This window comes from Hydractinia symbiolongicarpus, chromosome 11 (genome assembly GCF_029227915.1).
Source record: "Hydractinia symbiolongicarpus strain clone_291-10 chromosome 11, HSymV2.1, whole genome shotgun sequence".
NCBI lineage: Eukaryota > Metazoa > Cnidaria > Hydrozoa > Anthoathecata > Hydractiniidae > Hydractinia > Hydractinia symbiolongicarpus.
This window is the reverse complement of record NC_079885.1, coordinates 13973096-13988320: the sequence shown is the minus strand read 5'-3', so window position 1 is coordinate 13988320 and position 15225 is coordinate 13973096. Positions and strand designations below refer to the sequence as shown.

Sequence of the window (15225 nt, the reverse complement as noted above, 5' to 3'; positions counted from 1 at the left end):
AATGAAATTTAATGTAATGCAAAAAATGAAACCAATGAAACTGGAAGCATGAAAAATGAAAGTTTTTGAAATTTGACGTGCAGTACACAATAAGACGATTTCAGAATAACAAACACTGTCTAAGCTAAGTTAAAGTTCATAACATAAATCCACCAATTCGAGCAAATAATATCCACACAACATCACAAGTCCACCAATTCAAGTAAATATCCAAAAATAATATCAAAAGTCCATCAATCGAGCGCCATTTAAAGATTCATAAAATATCAAAATCAAGTACCTCGTGTACTCTACTCGTTATCTTTCTCAACTATACTCTCTAGAAAAATTGTACAACAAAAAAAGAAGAATGCGGGAAAACCCCGAAAAAATAATAATGGCGTCATTATTTACATAGCATTTAGAGGACTGTGCGCGTAGTTGCCGGTCTTCTAACGCCAAGGTGCCAAAGAAAACGACTTGGCACGTTGTAGTCTATTAATACTGGAAGCACTAGACCAATGGTATCCCGCGGAGGGTGGTGGAATCACGTTATTTCCGTGTAAAGCCTTTATTTGGCTACAAAAGGCAATATTACAGCATTTAGAGGCCTGTGCACATAATTAAAAGTGTTTTAACGCTAAAACGCCAAGGAAAAGGAATTGGGACATCGTAGTTCAATGATAGTCGGAAAGGTACACCATTGGTAGCCTGGTTTGGAGAGTGGAAGCACGTGATTTACGCGTAAGGCCTTTTTTAGACTTACAAAAGCCATACTATAGCATTTAGAGGTCTGTGCGCGTACTTGCGGTTTTCAAACGTCACGGCGTCAAAGAAAACGACGTGGGACGTCATAGTCCATTGAGACTGGAAGGACTACACCAATGGTAGCAGGCAGGTGGAGCGACAGTATTTACGTATAAGACCGTTAATAGGCTGCAAATGGCCTTATTACAGCGTTCAAAGGGCCGTGCACGTGGTTAACAGTGTTCTAACGCCATAGCGCGAAGGAAAACGACTTGGAACGTCGTATTCCAATGAGACTTGAAGGACTAGATCAATGGTAGCATGGCTGGGAGCATGGAAGCACGTTATTTACGTGTAAGGTCTTTATTAGTCTGCAAAAGGACATAATACTGCATTTAGAAGGCTGTGCACGTAGTTAACAGTGTTCTATAGCCATGGCGTCAAGGAGAAGGACTTGGCACGTTATAGTCCATTGAGACTGGGAACACTAGGCCATTGGTAGCCTTGCTGGGGACGTGGAAGAACGTGATTTACGTGCAACGCCTTTATTAGTCTGTAAAAGGACATATTGCAGCATTTAGAGGGCTGTGCACATAGTTCACAGTGCTCTAACGCCATGACGCCAAGCAGAACGACTAGGCAAGTTGTAGTCCATTGAGACTTGAAAGAGTAGATCAATGGTAGCCTGGCTGGGAGCATGGGAGCACGTGGTTTACGTCTAAGGCCTTTATTAGGCTGCAAAAGACGATAATGCCGCATTTAGAGGGCTGTGGACGTAGTTAACAGTGTTGTAAAGCCATGGCGTCAAGGAAAAGGACTTGAGACGTCATATTCCATTAAGACTGGGAACACTAGACCATTGGTAACCTTGCTTGGGGCGTGGAAGAACGTGATTTGCGTGTAAGACCTTTATTAGTCTGTAAAAGGCAATATTACAGCCTTTAGAGGGCCGTGCACGGATTTAACAGTGTGCTAAAGCCATGGCGCCAAGGAAAATGACTTGGCACGTCATAGTCCATTGAGACTGGAAGGACAAGACTAATGGTATCCCGCGAAGGGTGGTGGAACCACGTTATTTCCGTGTAAAGCCTTTATTTGGCTACAAAAGGCAATATTACAGCATTTAGAGGCCTGTGCACATAATTAAAAGTGTTTTAACGCTAAAACGCCAAGGAAAAGGAATTGGGACGTCGTAGTTCAGTGATAGTCGGAAAGGTACACCATTGGTAGCCTGGTTTGGAAAGTGGAAGCACGTGATTTACGCGTAAGGCCTTTTTTAGACTTACAAAAGCCATACTATAACATTTAGAGGACTGTGCGCGTACTTGCGGGTTTTCAAACGTCACGGCGTCAAAGAAAACGACTTGGGACGTCATAGTCCATTGAGACTGGAAGGACTACACCAATGGTAACTTGCGCAGGCAGGTGGAGCGATGGAATTTACGTATAAGGCCGTTAATAGGCTGCAAATGGCCATATTACAGCGTTCAAAGGGCCGTGCACGTAGTTAACAGTGTTTTAACGCCATAGCGCGAAGGAAAACTACTTGGAACGTCGTATTCCATTGAGACTTGAAGGACTAGATCAATGGTAGCATGGCTGGGAGCATGGAAGCACGTTATTTACGTGTAAGGTCTTTATTAGTCTGCAAAAGGACATAATACTGCTTTTAGAAGGCTGTGCACGTAGTTAACAGCGTTATATAGCCATGGCGTCAAGGAAAAGGACTTGGCACGTTGTAGTCCATTGAGACTGGGAACACTAGGCCATTGGTAGCCTTGCTGGGGACGTGGAAGAACTTGATTTACGTGCAAGGCATTTATTAGTCTGTAAAAGGACATACTGCAGCATTTAGAGGGCTTTGCACATAGTTCACAGTGCTCTAAAGCCATGACGCCAAGGAGAGCGACTAGGCAAGTTGTAGTCCATTGAAACTTGAAGGACTAGATCAATGGTAGCCTGGCTGGGAGCGTGGAAACACGTGGTTTACGTCTAAGGCCTTTATTAGGCTGCAAAGGCAATAATACGGCTTACAGGGGGCTGTGCACGTAGTTAACAGTGTTCTATAGCCATGGCGTCAAGGAAAAGGACTTTGGACGTCACATTCCATTAAGACTGGGAACACTAGACCATTGGTAGCCTTGCTGGGGACGTGGAAGAACGTGATTTACGTGTAAGGCCTTTATTAGGCTGCAAATAGCCATACTATAGCATTTAGAGGACTGTGCGCGTACTTGCGGTTTTCAAACGTCACGGCGTCAAAGAAAACGACTTGGGACGTCATAGTCCATTGAGACTGGAAGGACTACACCAATGGTAACTTGCGCAGGCAGGTGGAGCGACAGTATTTACGTATAAGGCCGTTAATAGGCTGCAAATTGCCATTATACAGCGTTCAAAGGGCCGTGCACGTGGTTAACAGTGTTCTAACGCCATAGCGCGAAGGAAAACGACTTGGAACGTCGTATTCCATTGAGACTTGAAGGACTAGATCAATGGTAGCATGGCTGGGAGCATGGAAGCACGTTATTTATATGTAAGGTCTTTATTAGTCTGCAAAAGGACATAATACTGCCTTTAGAAGGCTGTGCACGTAGTTAACGGTGTTCTATAGCCATGGCGTCCAGGAAAAGGACTTGGCACGTTGTAGTCCATTAAGACTGGGAACACTAGGCCATTGGTAGCCTTGCTGGGGACGTGGAAGAACGTGATTTACGTGCAAGGCCTTTATTAGTCTGTAAAAGGACATATTGCAGCATTTAGAGGGCTGTGCACATAGTTCACAGTGCTCTAACGCCATGACGCCAAGGAAAAGGACTTGAGACGTCATATTCCATTAAGACTGGGAACATTAGACCATTGGTAACCTTGCTTGGGGCGTGGAAGAACGTGATTTGCGTGTAAGACCTTTATTAGTCTGTAAAAGGCCATGCTACAGCATTTAGAGGACTGTGCGCGTAGTTACCGGTCTTCTAACGCCAAGGTGCCAAAGAAAACGAATTGGCACGTTGTAGTCCATTGGGACTGGAAGGACTAGACCAATGGTATCCCGCGGAGGTGGGGGAATCACGGTATTTTCGTGTAAAGGCTTTATTAGGCTGCAAATGGCCATATTACTGCCTTTAGAGGGCTGTGCACGTAGTTGACAGTGTTCTATAGCCATGGCGCCAAGGAAAAGGACTTGGGACGTCATAGTGCATTGAGACTGGAAGGACTACTCTTATGGTAACCTGCGCAGGCAGTTGGAACGACAGTATTTATGTTTAAAGCCTTTATTAGTCTGCAAAAGGCCATGTTACAGCATTTAGAGAGCTGTGCACGGAGTTAACATTGTTCTAAAGCCATGGCGCCAAGGAAAAGGACTTGGGACGTCACAGTCCATTGAGACTGGAAGGACTACTCCTATGGTAACCTGCGCAGGCAGTTGGAACGACAGTATTTACGTTTAAAGCCTTTATTAGTCTGCAAAAGGCCATATTACAGCGTTCAAAGGGCCTTTTACAGACTAATAAAGGCGTTGCACGTAAATCACGTTCTTCCACGTCCCCAGCAAGGCTACCAATGGCCTAGTGTTCCCAGTCTCAATGGACTATAACGTGCCAAGTCCTTTTCCTTGACGCCATGGCTATAGAACACTGTTAACTACGTGCACAGCCTTCTAAATGCAGTATTATGTCCTTTTGCAGACTAATAAAGACCTTACACGTAAATAACGTGCTTCCATGCTCCCAGCCATCCTGCCATTGATCTAGTCCTTCAAGTCTCATTGGAATATGACGTCTCAAGTCCTTTTCCTTGACGCCATGGCTTTAGAACACTGTTAACTACGTGCACAGCCCTCTAAAGGCAGTATTATGTCCTTTTGCAGACTAATAAAGACCTTACACGTAAATAACGTGCTTCCATGCTCCCAGCCATGCTACCATTGATCTAGTCCTTTAAGTCTCAATGGAATACGACGTTCCAAGTCGTTTTCCTTCGCGCTATGGCGTTAAAACACTGTTAACTACGTGCACGGCCCTTTGAACGCTGTAATATGGCCTTTTGCAGACTAATAAAGGCTTTAAACGTAAATACTGTCGTTCCAACTGCCTGCACAGGTTACCATAGGAGTAGTCCTTCCAGTCTCAATGGACTGTGACGTCCCAAGTCCTTTTCCTTGGCGCCATGGCTTTAGAACAATGTTAACTCCGTGCACAGCTCTCTAAATGCTGTAACATGGCCTTTTGCAGACTAATAAAGGCTTTAAACATAAATACTGTCGTTCCAACTGCCTGCGCAGGTTACCATAAGAGTAGTCCTTCCAGTCTCAATGCACTATGACGTCCCAAGTCCTTTTCCTTGGCGCCATGGCTATAGAACACTGTCAACTACGTGCACAGCCCTCTAAAGGCAGTAATATGGCCATTTGCAGCCTAATAAAGCCTTTACACGAAAATACCGTGATTCCCCCACCTCCGCGGGATACCATTGGTCTAGTCCTTCCAGTCCCAATGGACTACAACGTGCCAAGTCGTTTTCTTTGGCACCTTGGCGTTAGAAGACCGGTAACTACGCGCACAGTCCTCTAAATGCTGTAGCATGGCCTTTTACAGACTAATAAAGGTCTTACACGCAAATCACGTTCTTCCACGCCCCAAGCAAGGTTACCAATGGTCTAATGTTCCCAGTCTTAATGGAATATGACGTCTCAAGTCCTTTTCCTTGGCGTCATGGCGTTAGAGCACTGTGAACTATGTGCAAAGCCCTCTAAATGCTGCAGTATGTCCTTTTACAGACTAATAAATGCCTTGCACGTAAATCAAGTTCTTCCACGTCCCCAGCAAGGCTACCAATGGCCTAGTGTTCCCAGTCTCAATGGACTACAACGTGCCAAGTCCTTTTCCTTGACGCCATGGCTATATAACGCTGTTAACTACGTGCACAGCCTTCTAAAAGCAGTATTATGTCCTTTTGCAGACTAATAAAGACCTTACACGTAAATAACGTGCTTCCATGCTCCCAGCCATGCTACCATTGATCTAGTCCTTCAAGTCTCAATGGAATACGACGTTCCAAGTAGTTTTCCTTCGCGCTATGGCGTTAAAACACTGTTAACTACGTGCACGGCCCTTTGAACGCTGTAATATGGCCATTTGCAGCCTATTAACGGCCTTATACGTAAATTCCATCGCTCCACCTGCCTGCGCAAGTTACCATTGGTGTAGTCCGTCCAGTCTCAATGGACTATGACGTCCCAAGTCGTTTTCTTTGACGCCGTGACGTTTGAAAACCCGCAAGTACGCGCACAGTCCTCTAAATGTTATAGTATGGCTTTTGTAAGTCTAAAAAAGGCCTTACGCGTAAATCACGTGCTTCCACTTTCCAAACCAGGCTACCAATGGTGTACCTTTCCGACTATCACTGAACTACGACGTCCCAATTCCTTTTCCTTGGCGTTTTAGCGTTAAAACACTTTTAATTATGTGCACAGGCCTCTAAATGCTGTAATATTGCCTTTTGTAGCCAAATAAAGGCTTTACACGGAAATAACGTGGTTCCACCACCCTTCGCGGGATACCATTAGTCTTGTCCTTCCAGTCTCAATGGACTATGACGTGCCAAGTCATTTTCCTTGGCGCCATGGCTTTAGCACACTGTTAACTCCGTGCACGGCCCTCTAAAGGCTGTAATATTGCCTTTTACAGACTAATAAAGGTCTTACACGCAAATCACGTTCTTCCACGCCCCAAGCAAGGTTACCAATGGTCTAGTGTTCCCAGTATTAATGGAATATGACGTCTCAAGTCCTTTTCCTTGACGCCATGGCTTTACAACACTGTTAACTACGTCCACAGCCCTCTAAATGCGGCATTATCGTCTTTTGCAGCCTAATAAAGGCCTTAGACGTAAACCACGTGCTCCCATGCTCCCAGCCAGGCTACCATTGATCTACTCTTTCAAGTCTCAATGGACTACAACTTGCCTAGTCGTTCTCCTTGGCGTCATGGCGTTAGAGCACTGTGAACTATGTGCACAGCCCTCTAAATGCTGCAATATGTCCTTTTACAGACTAATAAAGGCGTTGCACGTAAATCACGTTCTTCCACGTCCCCAGCAAGGCTACCAATGGCCTAGTGTTCCCAGTCTCAATGGACTATAACGTGCCAAGTCCTTCTCCTTGACGCCATGGCTATAGAACACTGTTAACTACGTGCACAGCCTTCTAAATGCAGTATTATGTCCTTTTGCAGACTAATAAAGACCTTACACGTAAATAACGTGCTTCCATGCTCCCAGCCATCCTACCATTGATCTAGTCCTTCAAGTCTCATTGGAATACGACGTTCCAAGTCGTTTTCCTTCGCGCTATGGCGTTAGAACACTGTTAACCACGTGCACGGCCCTTTGAACGCTGTAATAAGGCCATTTGCAGCCTATTAACGGCCTTATACGTAAATACTGTCGCTCCACCTGCCTGCTACCATTGGTGTAGTCCTTCCAGTCTCAATGGACTATGACGTCCCACGTCGTTTTCTTTGACGCCGTGACGTTTGAAAACCGCAAGTACGCGCACAGTCCTCTAAATGCTATAGTATGGCTTTTGTAAGTCTAAAAAAGGACTTACGCGTAAATCACGTGCTTCCACTCTCCAAACCAGGCTACCAATGGTGTACCTTTCCGACTATCATTGAACTACGACGTCCCAATTCCTTTTCCTTGGCGTTTTAGCGTTAAAACACTTTTAATTATGTGCACAGGCCTCTAAATGCTGTAATATTGCCTTTTGTAGCCAAAGAAAGGCTTTACACGGAAATAACGTGATTCCACCACCCTCCGCGGGATACCATTGGTCTAGTGCTTCCAGTCCTAATAGACTACAACGTGCCAAGTCGTTTTCTTTGGCACCTTGGCGTTAGAAGACCGGCAACTACGCGCACAATCCTCTAAATGCTGTAACATGGCCTTTTACAGACTAATAAAGGTCTTACACGCAAATCACGTTCTTTCACGCCCCAAGCTAGGTTACCAATGGTCTAGTGTTCCCGGTCTTAATGGAATATGACGTCTCAAGTCTTTTTCCTTGACGCCATGGCTTTAGAACACTGTTAACTACGTCCACAGCCCTCGAAATGCGGCATTATCGTCTTTTGCAGCCTAATAAAGGCCTTAGACGTAAACCACGTGCTCCTATGCTCCCAGCCAGGCTACCATTGATCTACTCTTTCAAGTCTCAATGGACTACAACTTGCCTAGTCGTTCTCTTTGGCGTCATGGCGTTAGAGCACTGTGAACTATGTGCACAGCCCTCTAAATGCTGCAATATGTCCTTTTACAGACTAATAAATGCCTTGCACGTAAATCAAGTTCTTCCACGTCCCCAGCAAGGCTACCAATGGCCTAGTGTTCCCAGTCTCAATGGACTACAACGTGCCAAGTCCTTTTCCTTGACGCCATGGCTATATAACGCTGTTAACTACGTGCACAGCCTTCTAAAAGCAGTATTATGTCCTTTTGCAGACTAATAAAGACCTTACACGTAAATAACGTGCTTCCATGCTCCCAGCCATGCTACCATTGATCTAGTCCTTCAAGTCTCAATGGAATACGACGTTCCAAGTAGTTTTCCTTCGCGCTATGGCGTTAAAACACTGTTAACTACGTGCACGGCCCTTTGAACGCTGTAATATGGCCATTTGCAGCCTATTAACGGCCTTATACGTAAATTCCATCGCTCCACCTGCCTGCGCAAGTTACCATTGGTGTAGTCCTTCCAGTCTCAATGGACTATGACGTCCCAAGTCGTTTTCTTTGACGCCGTGACGTTTGAAAACCCGCAAGTACGCGCACAGTCCTCTAAATGTTATAGTATGGCTTTTGTAAGTCTAAAAAAGGCCTTACGCGTAAATCACGTGCTTCCACTTTCCAAACCAGGCTACCAATGGTGTACCTTTCCGACTATCACTGAACTACGACGTCCCAATTCCTTTTCCTTGGCGTTTTAGCGTTAAAACACTTTTAATTATGTGCGCAGGCCTCTAAATGCTGTAATATTGCCTTTTGTAGCCAAATAAAGGCTTTACACGGAAATAACGTGGTTCCACCACCCTTCGCGGGATACCATTAGTCTTGTCCTTCCAGTCTCAATGGACTATGACGTGCCAAGTCATTTTCCTTGGCGCCATGGCTTTAGCACACTGTTAAATCCGTGCACGGCCATCTAAAGGCTGTAATATTGCCTTTTACAGACTAATAAAGGTCTTACACGCAAATCACGTTCTTCCACGCCCCAAGCAAGGTTACCAATGGTCTAGTGTTCCCAGTCTTAATGGAATATGACGTCTCAAGTCCTTTTCCTTGACGCCATGGCTTTACAACACTGTTAACTACGTCCACAGCCCTCTAAATGCGGCATTATCGTCTTTTGCAGCCTAATAAAGGCCTTAGACGTAAACCACGTGCTCCCATGCTCCCAGCCAGGCTACCATTGATCTACTCTTTCAAGTCTCAATGGACTACAACTTGCCTAGTCGTTCTGCTTGGCGTCATGGCGTTAGAGCACTGTGAACTATGTGCACAGCCCTCTAAATGCTGCAATATGTCCTTTTACAGACTAATAAAGGCGTTGCACGTAAATCACGTTCTTCCACGTCCCCAGCAAGGCTACCAATGGCCTAGTGTTCCCAGTCTCAATGGACTATAACGTGCCAAGTCCTTCTCCTTGACGCCATGGCTATAGAACACTGTTAACTACGTGCACAGCCTTCTAAATGCAGTATTATGTCCTTTTGCAGACTAATAAAGACCTTACACGTAAATAACGTGCTTCCATGCTCCCAGCCATGCTACCATTGATCTAGTCCTTCAAGTCTCATTGGAATACGACGTTCCAAGTCGTTTTCCTTCGCGCTATGGCGTTAGAACACTGTTAACCACGTGCACGGCCCTTTGAACGCTGTAATAAGGCCATTTGCAGCCTATTAACGGTCTTATACGTAAATACTGTCGCTCCACCTGCCTGCTACCATTGGTGTAGTCCTTCCAGTCTCAATGGACTATGACGTCCCACGTCGTTTTCTTTGACGCCGTGACGTTTGAAAACCGCAAGTACGCGCACAGACCTCTAAATGCTATAGTATGGCTTTTGTAAGTCTAAAAAAGGCCTTACGCGTAAATCACGTGCTTCCACTCTCCAAACCAGGCTACCAATGGTGTACCTTTCCGACTATCATTGAACTACGATGTCCCAATTCCTTTTCCTTGGCGTTTTAGCGTTAAAACACTTTTAATTATGTGCACAGGCCTCTAAATGCTGTAATATTGCCTTTTGTAGCCAAATAAAGGCTTTACACGGAAATAACGTGATTCCACCACCCTCCGCGGGATACCATTGGTCTAGTGCTTCCAGTATTAATAGACTACAACGTGCCAAGTCGTTTTCTTTGGCACCTTGGCGTTAGAAGACCGGCAACTACGCGCACAGTCCTCTAAATGCTATGTAAATAATGACGCCATTATTATTTTTTCGGGGTTTTCCCGCATTCTTCTTTTTTTGTTGTACAATTTTTCTAGAGAGTATAGTTGAGAAAGATAACGAGTAGAGTACACGAGGTACTTGATTTTGATATTTTATGAATCTTTAAATGGCGCTCGATTGATGGACTTTTGATATTATTTTTGGATATTTACTTGAATTGGTGGACTTGTGATGTTGTGTGGATATTATTTGCTCGAATTGGTGGATTTATGTTATGAACTTTAACTTAGCTTAGACAGTGTTTGTTATTCTGAAATCGTCTTATTGTGTACTGCACGTCAAATTTCAAAAACTTTCATTTTTCATGCTTCCAGTTTCATTGGTTTCATTTTTTGCATTACATTAAATTTCATTATGTCTACTGCGACTACGAGGAAGAGTGCAAGGCGAAAGGGGTTGCGGTCTATTGCGAGCACTTTGCGCGAGCGAATTGATGTCATAGTTAAGGACTTTTCGGAGGAGAAACGAGCAGAAATTATTTCTTTACAGACCACTTTAATTGACACTGTTAAACAGTTAAAGGAGTTAGATGAAGAGCTATACGGTGTTTTATCAGGTGAAGAGATCGAAACCGACGTTATGGAGGCTACAGAATTTTATCTATTAGTGAACATGAGTCTCGCGACTATTACTACCGCTACCGGACCACATGTTTCAGCCACAGAATCGACACGGTCTGTTGAAAAGAAATCGATGAGACTACCCAAAATAGAACTGAGCAAATTTAATGGGAACCCTTTGAATTGGCCCTCGTTTTGGGACCAGTTTAATTCAGCCATTAATGACAATGACAGTTTGAATGCAATTGATAAATTTAATTATTTGAAGAGATACGTCGAAGGAACCGCTTTATCAACTATTTCTGGGTTAGAATTGACGAACAGTAACTACGAAAATGCTATAGAGTTGCTTAGAAACCGTTTTGGCAACGAACAGGTGCTCATTAACGCGCACATGGAAGCCCTGTTGAAGATTGAGTCAGTACGATCAATGGATAACACCCAACAATTGAGAAAACTTTATAATGATGTTGAGAACTGTATTCGAAATTTGAAAAATTTGAAGTATAATAGCGAAATGCTGAGTTTATTGATTCCGGTTCTGAACGAAAGAATTCCCAACGAATTACGAATGATTATTTCTAGAAACTTTGGAGAGGAGAAGTGGAAAAAAATGTGTTTTCTGTCACGATTCTCACTCTCCGTCGAGGTGTTCAAAAGTTACCAACGTACAAACACGTTCGCAAATTATGAAAAAGGAAGGGCGTTGCTTTTTATGCTTGCAGCATGGACACATTTCAAAGAACTGTTGTTCAAATTACATATGCAATAGATGTGGAAGACGTCACCACATCTCTTTGTGTATGAAAGAAAAACGTGCCGAAAGAAAAGATAAAGACAACAATGGCTCGGAGGAAAACCCTTCTAACGAAACCAACGCGAATCACATCAGCCAAGAAAACAAAGGAATTCTTTTGCAGACGGCTAAAGCTTTTGTTTCGAAAGAAAGGGAGAGCAGGAACATACAAACGAGATTCATGTTTGATTCAGGTAGCCAGAGAACATATGTCACAAATGAACTGAAAGAAAAACTGAATTTAGAAACAATTCGAAAGGAGAAATTAATTATTAACACTTTTGGCCATAGCAACAGCCAATCGAGAGAGCTACCCGTTGTTAAGTTGTATGTAAAAACCCCTGACCGCTCATCTACCGTACCCATCGAAGCCATTGCCGTACCAAACATTTGCGCTCCTCTCTCAAATCAGAATGCGAAATATTACGCTGATAATTACGAACACTTGAAGCGGTTGAAATTAGCAGATTTTTCAAATGGTGAAACGAGAATGAATGTTCACGTTCTGATTGGTTTAGACCATTATTATTCATTCATTACCGGCGAAGTTGTTTGAGATCCGAGAGGCGGTCCTATCGCTATCAATTCCAAACTTGGCTGGATTTTGTCCGGAGGTGAACAGTCGAATGCGAACGAATCAAGCTGCATGGAAGTCCACGCCTGCCGTATTGATACCGAAAACACAATTCTCCGTGACGAGTTGAACAAGTTTTGGCAAATTGAGTCGATCGGTGACGGAGAAAACGAAAACGTATTATCTTCCTTTAAACAAACTCTTGAATTCAACGGTGAACGCTACGTGACCGAATTACCATTTCGTCCTGATCATGATAAACTTTCCGATAATTTTGCAGTTTCGAAACAACGCTTAGATTCTCTTGTTAACAAACGATTACGAAATGAACCTGATTTAGCTGTGCAATACAACGACGTTTTTGAAGACTACGAATCGAAACAGATTATAGAAAAAGTTCCAGAAAGTGAGATAGCTTGCGAAAATGCTTACTACCTTCCGCATCATCCGGTTGTACGCCAAGATAAAAGTACAACGAAAGTTCGTCCTGTTTTTGATGGATCTTGTGCCGTTCACAAACCATCCCTCAATGACATTTTGTACTCTGGTCCTAATTTACTTGCTAAGGTGTTTGACATTCTGCTGAGATTCCGTACGAACTACGTCGCTTTAGTTGCTGATATTCAACAAGCCTTCTTGAATATTGAAATCGCTGAGAAAGACCGTAATTATCTTCGTTTTTTGTGGAAAGAAAACCCTACAGAGAACGATTCAAAGCTCATTATCTATCGATTTCTGCATGTCGTGTTTGGGTTAACGTGCAGTCCGTTTTTACTCAATGGGACAATCCAACACCACTTGGAGACTTACGAAATTATCTGCCCCGAAATTACTGATGTTTTGAAGGATGACTTGTACGTCGATGACCTAACAACCGGTACCGATACCGTAACTAAAGGCAAGAAACTTTACGAAATTAGTAAACAAATCATGAAAGAAGGAGGGTTCAATTTGCGAAAATGGGCTACTAATAACAATGAATTACAAACTTTTATAGATAAAATTGAGAAAGTGAATTCTGAACCGAATAGCGACAAAACTGTTAACCCCAAAGTATTAGGGGTCGAGTGGGACATCGACAGAGATATTCTAGTGTACCGATTTGACGAGTTATTGAAACGAGCGAAAGAACTGTTTCCAACAAAAAGAAACATTTTACGTATATCTGCTTCATTTTATGACCCGTTGGGCCTGATCGCACCAATCACCACCAAAGTAAAGGTTCTTTTCCAGAAATGTTGTCAACACAAGTCCGACTGGGATGATCCACTGCAAGGGGAACTGCTTAAACAATGGAGAGATATATTGAACGATTTTGCGAATTTACAAACTTTTGAGATACCACGTTATTTATTCTGTGAACCGCGTCATGAAATTCAATCAATTAAACTGCATGGATTTTGTGATAGCTCGACGATTGCCTACGCTGCTGTGATTTATGCAAAAATACGAACTAACCTCGGCGTAAGTGTTTCGCTAGTGACTGCTAAAACGAAAGTTGCGCCCCTAAAGCCGCATTCTGTTCCACGTTTAGAATTGCTAGGATGTGCTCTCTTAGCAAAGTTGATGAGCCATGTGCTTAATGCGATCAATGGTAGATTGAAAGTTGATCGTTTTTTCGGTTGGTCAGATTCGGAAGTTGCCCTTTGTTGGCTAAAAGGCAAATTGAAGCAGTGGAAGCCATGGGTAGAAAACAGAGCTGTTTATGTTCGATCAGTCATTCCATCGGAATCATGGTTTCACGTTTCCACCATTCATAACCCCAGTGATATACCTACCAGACCAGACAAAATTGGTGACTTCAATTCAAATTTGTGGTTAAACGGTCCTGAATTTCTGTCTGATTCCAGCTTTGTTCCACCTGAGTTTTATGTCAACAAACATTCATTTGATGTTTTGTCAGAAGAGAAGAAAGGTCATGTCACTACTAACATTAGTCATTCCACTCATCATTGTCATTCGCAGTTACATGATATTATAGACGAGACTAAGTTTAGCTCACTGAAAAAGCTTATAACTACCATTGGATATGTTTACAGATTTGCGAATAAATTGTTAAATCGAATTCGAAAAAGAGACTTATCAGTATGCAACGATCGTGAACTGTCGACTCAAGAATACAAAAGTGCATTTGATATTTTGATTACAAACAATCAACGAAAACTTCGAAACAACCAAAACTACTTCAACAAACTTTCGTCCGCCCTGAAGTTGTTTTATGATGAGAAAGGAGATTTACGTGTTAAAGGACGTTTTGGTGAGAATAAAAAGCTTTCATATGACGAAAGGTATCCGTTGATTCTTTCGAGTGATTCACATTTTACAAAACTTCTGGTTGAAGATGCCCACGAAAAAACATTTCATCAAGGCGTAGAAGCGACACTCAACATGTTACGAATGAAGTTTTGGATTCCAAAAGGTAGACGCACAATCAAATCCATTTTACGACAGTGCATTGTTTGTCGACGATACCAATCTTATTCCATTAAGACTGGGAACACTAGACCATTGGTAGCCTTGCTGGGCACGTGGCAGAACGTGATTTACGTATAACACCTTTATTAGGCTGCAAATGGCCATATTACTGACTTTAGAGGGCTGTGCACGTAGTTAACAGTGTTCTATAGCCATGGCGCCAAGGAAAAGGACTTGGGACGTCATAGTCCATTGAGACTGGAAGGACTACTCCTATGGTAACCTGCGCAGGCAGTTGGAACGACAGTATTTACGTTTAAAGCCTTTATTAGTCTGCAAAAGGCCATGTTACAGCATTTAGAGGGCTGTGCACGGAGTTAAAAGGGTTCTAAAGCCATGGCGCCAAGGAAAAGGACTTGGGACGTCATAGTCTATTGAGACTGGAAGGACTAGACTAATGGTATCCCGCGAAGGGTGGTGGAACAACGTTATTTACGTGTTAAGCCTTTATTTGGCTGCAAAAGGCAATATTACAGCATTTAGAGGTCTGTGCGCGTAGTAAAAAGTGTTTTAACGCTAAAGCGCCAAGGAAAAGGACTTGAGACGTCATATTCCATTAAGACTGGGAACACTAGAC

The 15225-nt window shown here is 43.3% G+C and overlaps 2 protein-coding genes across 2 annotated transcripts; both read left to right on the top strand.

The window, feature by feature from the left end:
• Positions 1-10597: 10597 nt before the first annotated feature.
• On the top strand, positions 10598-11575 carry LOC130613461 (uncharacterized). The gene has a single exon (XM_057434802.1). It carries the CDS (start codon positions 10598-10600, stop codon positions 11573-11575), a length of 978 nt encoding a protein of 325 aa, XP_057290785.1.
• Positions 11576-12245: 670 nt separating this feature from the next.
• LOC130613460 (uncharacterized) lies at positions 12246-14596 on the top strand. The gene is made up of 2 exons (XM_057434801.1): positions 12246-14461; positions 14515-14596. Exons 1-2 carry the CDS (start codon positions 12246-12248, stop codon positions 14594-14596), a joined length of 2298 nt encoding a protein of 765 aa, XP_057290784.1.
• Positions 14597-15225: the final 629 nt, after the last annotated feature.

Coding starts and splice junctions, on each gene's coding strand:
- LOC130613460 (XM_057434801.1), top strand. CDS start 12,246: ATGGAAGTCCACGCCTGCCGTATTGATACCGAAAACACAATTCTCCGT. Junction 14,462..14,514: donor AAGCTTTCATATGACGAAAG/GTATCCGTTGAT, acceptor TTCTGGTTGAAG/ATGCCCACGAAAAAACATTT.
- LOC130613461 (XM_057434802.1), top strand. CDS start 10,598: ATGTCTACTGCGACTACGAGGAAGAGTGCAAGGCGAAAGGGGTTGCGG.